This window comes from Podarcis muralis, chromosome Z (genome assembly GCF_964188315.1).
Source record: "Podarcis muralis chromosome Z, rPodMur119.hap1.1, whole genome shotgun sequence".
In the NCBI taxonomy this organism is placed as follows: Eukaryota; Metazoa; Chordata; class Lepidosauria; order Squamata; family Lacertidae; genus Podarcis; species Podarcis muralis.
The window spans coordinates 20,928,355-20,942,123 of NC_135673.1; the positions used below are offsets into that span (position 1 = coordinate 20,928,355).

Below are 13,769 nucleotides of genomic sequence, written 5' to 3' on the forward strand. Positions count from 1 at the left end.
GCGGTGAGTGGCCTTTTCCCTATAGCTTTGGAATGCCATCCCTGTAGACCAGTGGTTCCAAAGTGGAGGGTGCCACCCCGTGCAGGGCGGTGGGAATCGCTATGGGGGACACTAAGAGGCAAGGGGGTAGCATAGGTCGTTGTTACCCCTGCACCTCTTTAGACCTCCAGCCTTCCTAACTGCAAAAACATGAAGTGAGTAGGATTCTTTCTACCGCAACAATTCCTCTGTGGTCTCTAACAAATAAAATGTGTGTTAAAAGCCAGCAACCTTTAGTAAGCAGTGGACAAAAACGAGTAGGCAGTTTCGACAAATAAAGCTGTGCTTCTTTTATTAAATATTTTACAACCATAGCTTAGAAATCTAGAAGGAAACAATCTCTTTATCAGCTTTTATGTGCAAGAGAAATTGACAACAAAGAGCTTAAACTTGTACTCACAGAACAAACAAGCACAACGGGACACGACACGAACAACAGCAACATTATTTTTTTTAAATGATCACGTATCAGCAGGAAAAATCTATTTCTTCCAGTTTAAAGATAAGGACAGTGATTTCCACTGACTAAGGGAAGAGAGATCTTCTACTTACTTTTAGGTTCAATGAAAAATGCTCAAGAGCAGACCACAGACACAATTAAAGCTTCTTAAACCGGTAGTTAAAGCGAATAAACACTTTGTTTAAAAAAGTGGCCCAGCTTTCTTTTCTACATGTCCCACTCGGAAAACCTTCTATAACGTTTGAACAAAACCTTGCTTCAAAAAATCTCTATCACATACTCTTTCTGTCCCCTAAGCAAGGATGGCTCTGTTCTTTCGCAGAAAGATGTGGTTCAGCTAGCAGTTGATGTATTCCTTGGTGGCCAGATCTGCTGTCCCTGTGGATGAGCCAGCACTGGCAGCCGGCCAGACAGCATTTTCCAATGTGCACACAGGATCACATGATTTCACTTTGGGGTAGCCATCCATGCACTTCCCTTGGCAATGCTTGGGCTCAGACTATTCTTTTGTTTTCCCCTCCTGAAATCAGTGCAGGCTGCTCTTTGCACCAGGGTCAGCGCTGCCCACAGCACAGTATGCCTAGTTTTTAAAAAACGCCCTAAGATATTGCCAGACCTATTTGCCACCTGTTAAAATTTCATTTCAGATTGCCCTTCCTCTGTTCCTTCTGCCCATTTTACTCTACATGCAAACTTCCTTCTATGCTGGACTATGTGTAAATACAACCAAATCAGTTTTGATCTATATAGCTTTCCTTGGCTCAGAAGGAGCCCAATACTTTAAAGAACACCTTCCTCTCACACATGCCTGCCAAGATCCTGAGGTCAGCATAAGAGCCCCTTCTCTGTGTACCCCACCAGCAGCTGTCCAGAGAGCAGCTGTCCAGAAAACAGGCCTTTTCAGTAGGCCTATCTATGGAAATCTCTCCCTAGGGAGACACACCTGGCACTGACATCAGGGGTGTAGCAAAGGGGGTGCGGTAGGTGCGGTCTGCTCTGGGTGTCCCCACTGAGGGGGGTGACAAAATGGTGGGCGGCACTCACTGCAGGGCCTGCAGAGTGCCCAGGCCACGCGTCTCTCCTGGGAGTGACGCCATGGCCTGAGCACCTGCAGCCTCCGTGCTGCCCCAAACAGTCTGCCTGCTACCTCCTCCTCAGCTGTAGGGTGGCTGAGTGGGAGGAGATACTCCTTGGAGGCCCCACGGTGTCCCTGTGGCCAGCTGGCTCCGCCCCTGTGGATGACTGGCTCCGCCCCTGGGCGCAGTGCACACATGTCGCCCTAGGAGCCTGATCGGCTTGCTCCACCACTGACTGACATTGATATTTTTTGCCTCCAGGCAAAGATGTTCCTTTCCCCCCAGTTATCTGGGAGGCACCCCCTTCTTTGGTGGCTTTTTTCTTGTGGTCAGACCTATGTTGGAGGGAAAGGGATTGTTTTCATGGTCTGATTACCTTGTATTGTGTATCTGTTTTAAACTATTAGTACTGCATATTATTTTTGTTGCTGTTAGTTGTAAGACATTTTAAGACCTTTGTGCAAAATGACTAGTAAGTTCAAATAAATAATAATAACAACAACGACCAGTAACTTTGATGCATCAAAACACAGCTGGGGAGGGAGGGACCTTGAGACAGGACCTCATGAAGTAGCCAGAGTTGTAGAAAGTTGTAAATGACCCCAGCGTCCCTTATAAAGAAATCCACCGAAGAAATTTTCAAGTTGGCGGTGCTGACAAGGGGAGATTTGGAGGTTACCATATTTTTCTGTGTATATGATTAGGTTTTCTTCCTTTAAAATAATGTCACAAATTAGGGAGCATCTTATACATGGATACATCTCCCCCCATTTTCTTAAATCTGAGTCCTCCAAAATAGTCCTCTTATACATGGGGGTGTCTTACAGACGGAAAAATACGGTAAGTGAAAACCCTGTGGATGAAAGGAGGGCTATTCGGAGACATTTCTCCATTCTTTCAAAAGAACATTGCAAGAAAGAAAGAATGTTCACATGAAGCACATGAGTCAAGGCAAGATGAAATGGGGATGGCATAAGTATGATCAACAAGCCACACAAAGCCTGCCAAGCCTGGGATACCTTGAGAGCTTCAGTAGGTCTTCCCTAAGAAGAAAGCAGCCAGCTGACCAAACCAAACTTAGCAGACCAGTAGCTTTCTTGCTTTGTCCCATACTTGGCCACATCACATAACTATTTCCACACGGCCTTGGGCGTCATGCCCAAGTTAAACACACAAACAATGAGAATTCAGAAATGAAGGGGGGGGGGGGATGAAATGAAATGTTTTTCTTTCGAGTTTCACCTAACAAAGTGATGAAAAGCAAAACAAAAAACAGCCAGGATTTCTTTTTGTTGTACTTTTTTTTCAATGTAATTGAAAGGGTCTCCTCAGCGTCCTTGTAGGCTTGCCATGACGTTTGCATGGAGCTGAAACAACAACAACAAAAATCCTTTTGAGTGACTCTGCTCCTGTCTGCTCACCCCTCTGTGCAAACTGGCATCTTCAGCAGAAAGCAGCAGGATGAAGCTTTGCATGTGTGGAGTACGGCTTCATGTTAGCAGCCATCTGTTCCCGTCTTTTCTTCTGGGCAGGGAAAACACACACACACACAGAGGCCAAGGGAAAAGCTACAAATGACCACACTGACAGCCACTTGACACCAGCCCATGAAAACGAATAGCTTCACATCTCAGCTAAGCATTTTAGAGGCACTTTCACAGGACTATCCTCCCTATGCGGAAAGAAAGCACAAAAATGCGCAAGGTGCAGGTGCTCTGCTCCTAGACAATGGTTTCTTCTGGAAACATTCGACCGCTGTGCTTCTTGGGCGGGGCGCTGGGGCGGGGCTGGCTTCTAAGCCACTCTGCCCTGTTCCGCAGAAGCTCACTCTCCACCGATTCTGCTCTCATCATGCAGTATTCCTTAGAGCTTTCCTGGTTGAAGTACTCCCGGACGGTGTTGCGGATGGAGGTCGGGAGAAAGACGCGGAGGTTTTGGCCGAATGTGTTCCGCTGGACCCTGGTGTGCCACCCTTCCTGCTCAGCTGGGTCCCCTGGGACTTCCACGAGGGGAACACTTTCAGGGATCTCCACCTGGGGTGACTGGCTCACTGACTCATGGTGGTATCTCCTTGAGGCAGACTGGAGGACCAAAGGAGTGTTTTGCCCGTAGAACACTGTCTGCGGAATATGAATTTTCATGCTCTGCAGATTCTTGGCTGTCTCCTCCTTGTTTTGCCCTACAGGAGATGCTGTTGGATAGCTCGTTTTAGGTGCCATGAATACGGTTATCTTGGTGCGCTTCAGGCTTTCTTGGCCGTGATGCAAAGTTTTGGGACGACTAATCTCAATGTGCTTCACAGATTTCTCCCTTTGCACTTGCGGTGCTGGCAGAGAAGCGCTCTTGGTATTAGGGAAATGACCTCTGAAGTCTGACTTCACAGGAGTGCGTCCGAACATCTCAGCAGCTCCTGCCTCTTTCCTCTCTTCATCCCAGTTGTCCTCGCGAAACGGGCTACCTACGGGTATGTAGACCCTCGATGACACTCTGCTGCTGCAGCTTGGCTCTTGGTCATCCACCTGTCTCCCGCAGCAAGCGCCCACATTGCAAGGGCCCAGTGGCAATGGGGAGGTCAAGGGCTTGTGCCACTCCTTCAAGGATCTCTCTGCCATCTTAGGGGACAAGCTGTGGTGCTTGGTAGACGTCTCAAATGTGAATGACGGGGTGGAGGCTTCAGTGGGGCTGAAGGTAGATGACTCGGAGCAGTACGAGAAAGCGCTCTCCAAGGAGCTCAGCGAGGAGGCAGATGTGGTGGTTGATGAAAGGCTGGAGAAGCTAGACGTGTTAGACAGGCACGACTTCAGAGGGTCAAGCTTCTTGGGCATGCTGGTGCTTGGGTAGGCCCCCCAGAAACTCTGCTTTCCTTTGCTCGGACCAGGGTTCAGCCCTTCATCTATGATCTTCTGGCTCTCCATCTGCAGTTGCTGGAGCCTGCGGACGTAATCACTGTGGCTGTGCATGATGGTGGCATCACAACTGGATTGCCGGGCCACTGGCTCGTGGTCCTCAACAGAAAGTTGAGAGCTCAGGCAAACGCTGGGCTCCGAAGAGCACCGATTCCTTGAGGGCCCCAGTGAGCAGACTGGGCAGTGTGAGCAAAAGGATCCCTGCTCTCTCAGGAAGTCGCAGCTGTTGGAACAGGCGTGCCCAGCTTTGCTCTGATAGCAGGCAGTGATCTCGCTAAACAAATCCCAGTCCTCTTGATCCTCATTGAGCATCAGCCCATCAAATGGGCTGAAGAGGCCCTCACCGCCTGCTTCCCGCACATAATGCTGATTTGCCCTTCCTTGGTAGGAGGGAACACTTTCCATCTCATCTGAGGAATCATTGAGCTGGCCTGTGGGGATAAGAGGAAGCCACATCAAGATAAATGTGCATCTGCTGTGCTCCTCAGAAATGCAAAGTGTGTGTGTGTGTGTGTGTGTGGTTTTTATTTCCAGCGCCAAAACACAAGTGTCAAAATGCCAGCCCTATTTTAACCCCATTTATTTGGATTTCAACCCCATTTTAATTTGGATTTGAGGAAAATTCAGTAAAGTAAACCTGTTGCCAACAACCCATTTATAATATCTCAGCTGTTCACAGTATTAAGAGCCCATCTGGGAGCACCTAATAACACAAAAAACAGTCCTGTTGGATCAGGCCAAATGACCCATCCAGTCCAGCATCCTGTTCTTACAGCGGCCAGCAGATGGGAAACCCACAAGCAGAAAAGCCCTCTCCCCACACCTTGTGGTTTCCAGCAACTGGTATTCAGAAGCATTTACTGCCTCCGGCTGTGGCAGCAGAGCACAGCCATCATGGCAGGTTGCCATCGATAACCTTGTCCTCCATGAATCCCCCTTCCTTAGGTCCACTGAAATCAATGGGACAAGTTAGTTTTTTTGGGGAGGTGGGGATTAATGGGAAAATCAGCTCTGCCACAGCTTGGTGCCCTTCTCCTTCTCTCTCTTTTCTCCACCAATCTAGATGGCTTTTAAAAAGGATTTGACAAAGTCGTGGAGGAGAGAGCCATCAATGGCTACTAGCCACAATGGCTATATTCTGCCTCTACAGTGCCTCAGGTCCTGCTTGCTGGTTTCCCACAGGCACCTGGCTGGCCACTGTGAGAACAGGTTGCTGGAGTGACTGGAGGAATCCTGTGGGCATAGCCAGTCAGGTGATTCTTTCTACTTTGAAATCCCCGGCCCCTTTCTATTCCATTCTGGGATGTAATCCATCATTAGCATCCTGAGAAGGCGGGGATATTAAATGAACAGATATGTATCTCAGCCATGGTCTTACCTAGGAAGGCACCCGCACTCTTGGACTTCTCTTTCTCTGACTGTTGGAACAGTGTAGCAATGTCTCCTCCAAAAATTTCAGCTGAATTTTCAATCAGGAACTGTACCAGCCTGGCCACCTGTATGAAAGGGAGCAGTTGCCAAGGTAATATCTATTACTCTATGATTCTATTAAGTGGAGGACACCAGCTCTGGATGCTGTTCATGTGGCTAATTCCAACAACATGGTACTTGTCTGTTAGTTATTATGTATAATTATTCCAGTCTCTATTCCACTGTGCGATTAAGAGCTGAAGCACACAATCAGCAAACAAACCCATTTTGTCTCTGTGCAGGGGAAATTTGCATTAGATGTGAATAGAGGAGCAGCAGGGCTGGCCTGAGACATTTTGGTGTCTAAGGGCTTGTCCACATTTTCGCTTGTCCTGTGCCTGGAAAACACAGCCCCAAGTGGTTTTTCGTTTGTCCTGCCACTTCCCCTTGGAAAACCCACTGCTTACTGCCAAATCAGAACAATCATCAATCTGCAGAAATGCTTTTTGACGTTTGTTCTGATTCAGCGGTAAGGAGCAGGTTTTCCTGGGGGAAAGTGGCAGGACAAGTGGAAGTGTGGATGAGCCAGGAGACAAAGGACAAGACTGCTTTGCTTGGTGGAACTGGCACTGTTACAGGTGCCACGTAATACCCACTCTGCATTGGTAAGAACTCAAATCTTTTAGTGTGGCAGCACCCGCACTTTGGAACTCCCTGCCTATTGGCATCAGGCAGGTGCCTTCACTGTTCTGTTTTCAGCACCTGCTAAAATCTTTCTTGTTTAGACAAGCTTAGACATTTAGAAAGCGGATGTGAGTTTTAATCTGCTTTTGGTCTATTGTAATTTTAACTTCCTGAAAGTTTTAAATTGTTGATGCCACTTTTCTTATTGATAATTTTATTGATTTATCTTTTCTTTGTAACCTGTTCTGAGGTTTTCATTTTTTTAAATAATCAAGTGCTGTATAAATTATATGAATAAGATATACGAATGAGACCAGCAGTGAATCTTATACATTAACACTGGGACCGTGACATTGTGCCCGAGGGCATGAGGCTTGCTTAGGGCATGCAGCAGGACAAGATCTGTTCTATATCCAGCTCTGCCCTTTTACACTCACCCAAACCCACTTAGTTTTATTTATTTCATAAAATTTATATACTGCTTGATCGTCAAAAACCTCAAAGCGGTTTACTGAAAGAATAAACAGTAAGATTATTAGTAAAACAATCAACTAAAAACACATCAGCATTCTAAATATTTGGGTAAAGGTAAAGGTACCCCTGACCGTTAGGTCCAGTCACAGGTGACTCTGGGGTTGTGTGCTCATCTTGCTCTATAGGCCAAGGGAGCCAGCGTCTGTCCGCAGACAGCTTCCGGGTCATGGGGCCAGCATGACTAAGCCGCTTCTGGTGAACCAGAACAGCACACAGAAACGCTGTTTACCTTCCTGCTGGAACCTTACCTTCCGATTGGCAAGCCCTAGGCTCTGTGGTTTAGACCACAGAGCCACCCGCATCCCAAATATCTGGGTAGGCTTGCCTAAATGAAAATGTTTTTAGCAGGCACCAAAAAGAGTGCAGTGAAGGCGCCTGACTGATGTCAATAGGCAGAGAGTTCTGAAGTGCAGGTGCTACCACATTAAAAGATTGAGTTCTTACAAATGTGGAACAAGTATTATGTAGCACCTGTAACAGAGCCGGTTCCGCAGATTGAAGTGGTCAAAGTGGGCATGTATGGGGTGGTCTCACAGGTAAACTGATCCTAAGCACCTTTATATACAGTAACACCTTGAACCTGGCCCTGCAGCAAATCAACAATCAGTGTGCATCTCTGAGCAGAGATGTTATATGCTGACAAGATATCACTCCTGTCAGCAATTGTGCTACAGCATTCTGCAAAGGGAAGTCCCACATAGAGTGCATTGCAGTAATCCAGTTTTGAAGTAACCAGTGCATGAGCTACTGTGGTCAGTACTGTCATACCATATCACAAATATCCTCTGGACATGATGACCAAAGCAATTTGGGCCAGGGTTAGCATCATGCAACTGCTAGCTCTGTGTTCCAGCTCTGAGAAGAGGGACTACAAACTTAACAAGGATTTGGGAAGTCTAATCAGAGTTCAGAGTGTCTGAGCCAAAGGGAAAAGCCAACAAAAGCAGAGAAGGCTGTTACCTTCTTTGTGGATTTGCTTTCCTCCTCAGGACCTGTTGGGCTGGGAAGCCACAGCATGTTGGGGGCGATGCAGAGGGCCAAGTTGTAGGCATTCATTTGATTCTCTGTCGAATTTTGCGCAATGTGATGTAAAACTCCAAATAGGTGTCTGAGCAAAATGAGGTTTGCTTCTGGGAGCTGATTCACTAAGCTGCAAAAAAAGGAAGAGAAACGAGAATGAAGAACATCAGCTCAGACCACAAGCAAAAAGGGTGAATAGGCTCCCTGGAGGAGGGTCCACATCTGATGGGATTTTCGTGGCATAGTAACTACTACTCTGCACAGCCAAAACATACCCTAAATGTACTTGTGCCTCAAATTTGCACATCAACTGAGAAAGGAAAAGCAAGCATTCAACATTTGCAGGAAATTTTGCTACTTTAATTTTGAATGCAACATTAGAAATCTTAACAAGGATTATTATTTTTTTAATCCTTTGGACATGCTGCTTGGGTTTGATTTTGGCAACTGCACGTCGGACTAAAGTTTTATCATTTCCCCCGAGAAAGTGTAAGTATCCAGTCCAGGGCAGCTGGCAGCACAACTGAGAAGCAGGGTTCCTGCAAATGATACCTTATCTCAGCTGAATCCATAGCAGGACTTGAGCCTTGAATGCTTCTGCATTTCTAATTCTACCCCAAATTATGAGCCTGTTATTATGCTCATGTATAAAGCCCATGGAAAGCCATCAACTGCTGAATGAAGAGCAGCTGGCATAAATCGGAAGAGTGGCTTCCAACCTGTGTTCCAGGAAATATTGGAAGCTTGCTTGTTGATAGATCACATTTCCAAATCTGCCTTTCCTCGACTGCACTCAAGAGTGGTAGGCAAGGCTCTTCCCTTGCAATTCCATCCTCACAACCACTCTGTGAGTTTATGAACACAGGAAGGCGCCATGTGGCTCAGTATTGCCTACAGTGGCTGGCAGTGGCCCTCCAGGGATTCAGGCAGAGGTTTTTCCCATCGTTTCCTTCTCTCCCTCCCCGATCCTCTTAAGTGGAGAAACCATGGATTGAATCTTGGATCTTCTGCTGGCAAACCTTGTGGTCTCTTGCTGAGCCCTTCCCTTAAAGTCAGGCTAAGAGAAATTAGCCAGGGTCCACATATGTCCCGTCCCCCCCACTACATGGATCAAGTAATTTTCCATCCCCTTGCCATTTTGAGGAGGGGGCATGCTTGAAATTCTCCTTAAAATAAGAGCATCTTACTAGAATGGCACTATTTTTTCTAAAGGATCCCACATAGCAGTTGGAATGGGAGACTGAGTAGTAGTAGATATTCATTACCCAGGGTTATCAAAGCAAACAGACTGCCCCAGTAGCAAACCTTTTGAGTGCTTCAATCTTATGTGCTCGGCTTTCCTTATCCATGGCTTCCATCCACAGCCCGTGCATGTCTGAGGATAGAACACTGTCAGGTATATTGCGTAGGAAATCCTATATTAAATACAGACATGCAGAGTGATTTGGTTAGTCATGCAGAGAGCAATTGAGTCGATTTTGAGATTTATTCTACAATGAAGCACAAAAGCCCTGATTTTGTGAGTGTGTGTCAAAAACCACACAGTTTAAGGTAGGGGTGGGAAAAGTCTATTTATCCCTCACCATATGGCCCAAATCTGATAGGCTAGGGCTTCCCAAAGTTGGGTCTCCAGATGTTAACCACAACTCCCATCATTATTAGCTAGGACAGGCATGGCCAAACTTGGTCCTCCAGATGTTTTGAGACTACAATTCCCATCATCCCTGACCACTGGTCCTGTTAGCTAGGGATGACGGGAGTTGTAGTCCCAAAACAGCTGGAGGGCCAAGTCTGGCCATGCCAGAGCTAGGAGGACCAGTGGTCTGGGATGGTGGGAATTGTAGTCCAAAACAGTTGGAGACTCAAGTTTGGGAAACCCTGTGATAGGCAGATGTGGACACCCACCAGTCAACCACCTAGCACCACAATGACACCAGGTGACCGCTGGAATGTTTTGCAATGGGCTTCAAAGCCCTGACAAGTATTTGCTCATTCAATCCCCGCAGGTGCTGCCAACCAGCTGACCGGCAGTGTCTGGAATCCCCTTTCGGCATGAGCACAAAATGGACCCTGTGCACTTCAGTCTGATGGCATTGTGCACAGTGCTGTGCACAGTGCTGTGCATATTGCTCAATGCTGCTCTACCACACTTGGTTTCATTTTCCAGGGCTTCTCAGAATCCACCTGTAAGAAGCCCAGAACACCACAATACTAGAAACCTCACTGTTTGCAAGAAAACCTATTGGGCAAAATTAACATCATCAGTATCTCCATGAAGCACAGTTTGCACTATCATGGGAGCAAGGAGGGTCAATTTTTTTACTAATCACCATGAAGAATGACATGTTGAATGCCTCTAATCTTTCTGCACAGATTGCCAGTCCTTAACCCTTCACACCTCTACTGTTATCTAAATTAGTTGACATGCCTGGATGTTAGTATGGGATGACTCAAAACTGCTGTTGCCCATAGGCTGAGAGGGTTATATGACACCACTTGCCATCAATTCTGAATTAAAGGCCCTCCCTTTAGTTGAAATTCCTGAATTGCAGGGGGTTGGACTTGATGGCCATTGGGGTCCTTTACAACTCTTGATTCTATGATTCCCCCACAATACACCTTAAGCCACTGCAGCAGATCCTTGTTAGTCAGCACAGCAAAACTTAAGGTCTTTAAAGTACTACCAATATGGTCCAACTTACTGTAATAACTCCAGCTGCCACAAAGACAGATTCACCATCCACTTGGACATCATCTCCAGAGTTGAGTTTTTCTTTCAGTTCCTTGCAAGTCTTGGCATTAGCTGAGCGCCTGAAGATGCCCCTTGTGGTGGGGCCCTCATGGTACAGGAGTTGCAGGATATCCTGGGGTTGTGTGGAAGTGAACAATGTCAGTTATATGATCACTAAGGGCGATTATTATAATTTGCATTTTAGACAATCAGGTTAAGCTCTCATTCATGACAGAGGGAATATTCGTGTTGTTGCTGTTAATTACCCATCCTTCACCAGCAGGTCCCAGGGCAGGTTGCAATTTAAAATTCAGTACAGTGGAACCTCGGTTTTCGAATGTAATCCGTTCCGGAAGACTGTTCAGCCTCTGAAACGTTTGAAAACCGAGGTGCAAAAGGCAGTCTGCAATTTCAGCGGAGAAAACTGAAAAAACTTCAGCAGAAGCTGTTCGACTTCCAAGGTGTGTTTGAAAACAGAAGCAATTACTTCCTGGTTTTCAGTGTTCAAAAACCAAAACGTTCAGCTTCCGAGATGCTCAAAAAACCGACGTTCCACTGTACAGTGGTACCTCGATTTTTGAACGTAATCAGTTGCGGAAGACCGTTCGAATTCTGAAATGTTCAAAAACTGAAAACTCAGTAGCCATCAACTAGGCCGCAGGATCTTGCACTCAGCGGAAGCTGCATGGCATGTTCGACTTCCGAGGCGTGTTTGGAAACCGAAGCATTTACTTCCGGTTTACAGTATTTGAAAACCGAACTGTTTGTCAACAGAGATGTTCGAAAACTGAGGTACCACTGTATTATAAACAGTTATAGAGTCACAGATATGAAAGGGGTCCTAAGGGTCCTCTAGTCCAACTCCCTTTGTATTTGATTTTCTTCAGTAATGTTTATCCTGGGTTATTTTATTTGATGTTTTAATGTGTTGTAAACTGCTTTGAGATTTTTTTTCTTAGAAATATAAAGCAGTATAGAAATGAAATTGTTGTTGTTGTTGTTGTTGTTGTTACTAACAACCATAATAAACCACTCTGGGAATTGTCACTATGTGAGGGGAACATAGGTCTCTTAATAAGCACTGTTCTGTAGTATTAGACCAGGATCTGGTTCAAATCCCCACATGGCTATGAAACCTACTCACAGTGTGACCTTGAGCCAGTTGCTGCCTCTGTCAGCCTAACCATCCTCACAGTTGATGTGGGGATTAAATGAGGAAGGGGAGAGCCATGTATGCCACCTTGAGCTCTTTGCAGAAAAAGGTGGGGCATAAATGCAAACAACAACAACAAACTCTAAGCGCCAACCACCACCACCTCTAAGCGCCCTTAACAAACTACAGGTACGAGGATGCTTTGGGGGAAAGCCATGACTGTTTGAAATGGTATGATACTGCTTTAAATGTATAGTGCAGACAGGGCCCAAGCCACCTTCACTGCCTTCTTCCCATGCATCTAAATATGCACTGACACAGTGAACAAAAGAGTAAAGAAGCTATTCTGCAGAGGCACCCAAACAACATCCCTGGGTCCCCATCTTACCATAATTGGCTTGGGGAGGTTTCCATCAGGACACAATGATTCCAGGGACAGGCCAAAAAGCTTCCTCGAGGTGGTCGGAGACTGTGATACTGGGCTGCCAGTTGGGGTGCTGGTGCTTCGGCGGAGTGCCCAATCGATCAAAGATTTCTTCCTCTTGGTGTGCTTCTGTACCTTTTCTGAAAGCACAAATGCACCTCAGGTTTCAGGGTGTTCCCTTTCTAAGGCAAGGTTGATGAGGTACAAACTGGGTACCAGGCAGGCAATTCGGAGCAATTAAGAAGTGAGACTGCTGATCTTCCATGAACTTCCAAATGTCCTCTCCTTCCCCTGCTGTCCATCCTGGCTGAGAAAGCCTTTTCTCCTTGCCCATAATATCTGAGAGGTATTGCTTTCTAATAAAGCAGAATGATGGGCAGCTATTAGAAACGAGGCAGGGAGGTCTCTAAGATCCTTATGCAGAGAGATGGAACTGTTTTGTGAACTACTGGAATGCATTATATAGAAATGAGGGACTAGAAAGATATTCGCTTGCGGGAGGGGTGTTCAGTCCTCCCACCCCCAAAACAGCAGCAACACATTTCGCTGATTGAATCTTCTAGTTCCTGAAGCAGTTATTAGCCTCCACTAGGGAAGGAGGACAAACTGCCAACCTCTGCCTTCCCCCTTTATCCTTTTCCTGCTCCTCAACTGTCTCCATTAACAATATTTGGTGATTTGATAAACCAATATGGTGTTTAATAACATTTGACAATTTTATTGCCTTAATAAAATATAATAATAATAATAATAAAGTTTATTCATATCCCGCCCTCCCCAGCCGAAGCCGGGCTCTGGGCGGCTAATAACAATAAAACAGTACAAAAGTACAGCATAAACAACACTCTAAAATCATTCATTATAAAATTAATTAATTCAAGTCACTGGCAACCATTGGGCCAGAGCTCTGCGAAGATTGCTGAGGGAGGGAGTCAGGCTGTGCCCTGGCCAAAGGCCTGGTGGAACAGCTCTGTCTTGCAGGCCCTGCGGAAAGATGTCAAGTCCCGCAGGGCCCTGGTCTCTTGTGACAGAGTGTTCCACCAGATCGGAGCCACAGCCGAAAAAGCCTTGGCTCTAGTTGAGGCCAGCCTAACTTCTCTGTGGCCTGGGACCTTCAAGATGTTTTTATTTGAAGACCGTAAGTTTCTCTGTGGGGCATACCAGGAGATAAACAAACATTTGCCCAGAGTTCAAACAGTTGCATCTGAATTTACTGGATTCCTAATTAGTGAGAAAATTCATGTTGGTACTAAATTTGTACCCACAATTAAAACAGTAGGTCACAAGCTGAGATCCCTGAAGGTCTTGCCAGTAATTTGGGACTATTTTCTT

At 46.1% G+C, this 13,769-nt stretch overlaps 1 protein-coding gene across 4 annotated transcripts in view; it reads right to left on the reverse strand.

The window, feature by feature from the left end:
* Positions 1-304: 304 nt before the first annotated feature.
* Positions 305-13,769, reverse strand: part of LOC114588919 (rho GTPase-activating protein 20-like) — an 81,018-nt gene continuing 67,553 nt past the window's right edge. For all 4 annotated transcript variants that reach the window (XM_077922721.1, XM_077922720.1, XM_077922723.1 and 1 more), the window contains exons 10-15: positions 12,402-12,577; positions 10,832-10,993; positions 9,435-9,544; positions 8,070-8,259; positions 5,860-5,977; positions 305-4,912 (exon numbers count right to left, since the gene is read on the reverse strand). In XM_077922721.1, coding sequence (XP_077778847.1) covers positions 3,297-4,912; positions 5,860-5,977; positions 8,070-8,259; positions 9,435-9,544; positions 10,832-10,993; positions 12,402-12,577 — 2,372 coding nt within the window. In that variant the 3' untranslated portion in view covers positions 305-3,296. The remainder of the gene's footprint in view (positions 4,913-5,859; positions 5,978-8,069; positions 8,260-9,434; positions 9,545-10,831; positions 10,994-12,401; positions 12,578-13,769) is intronic.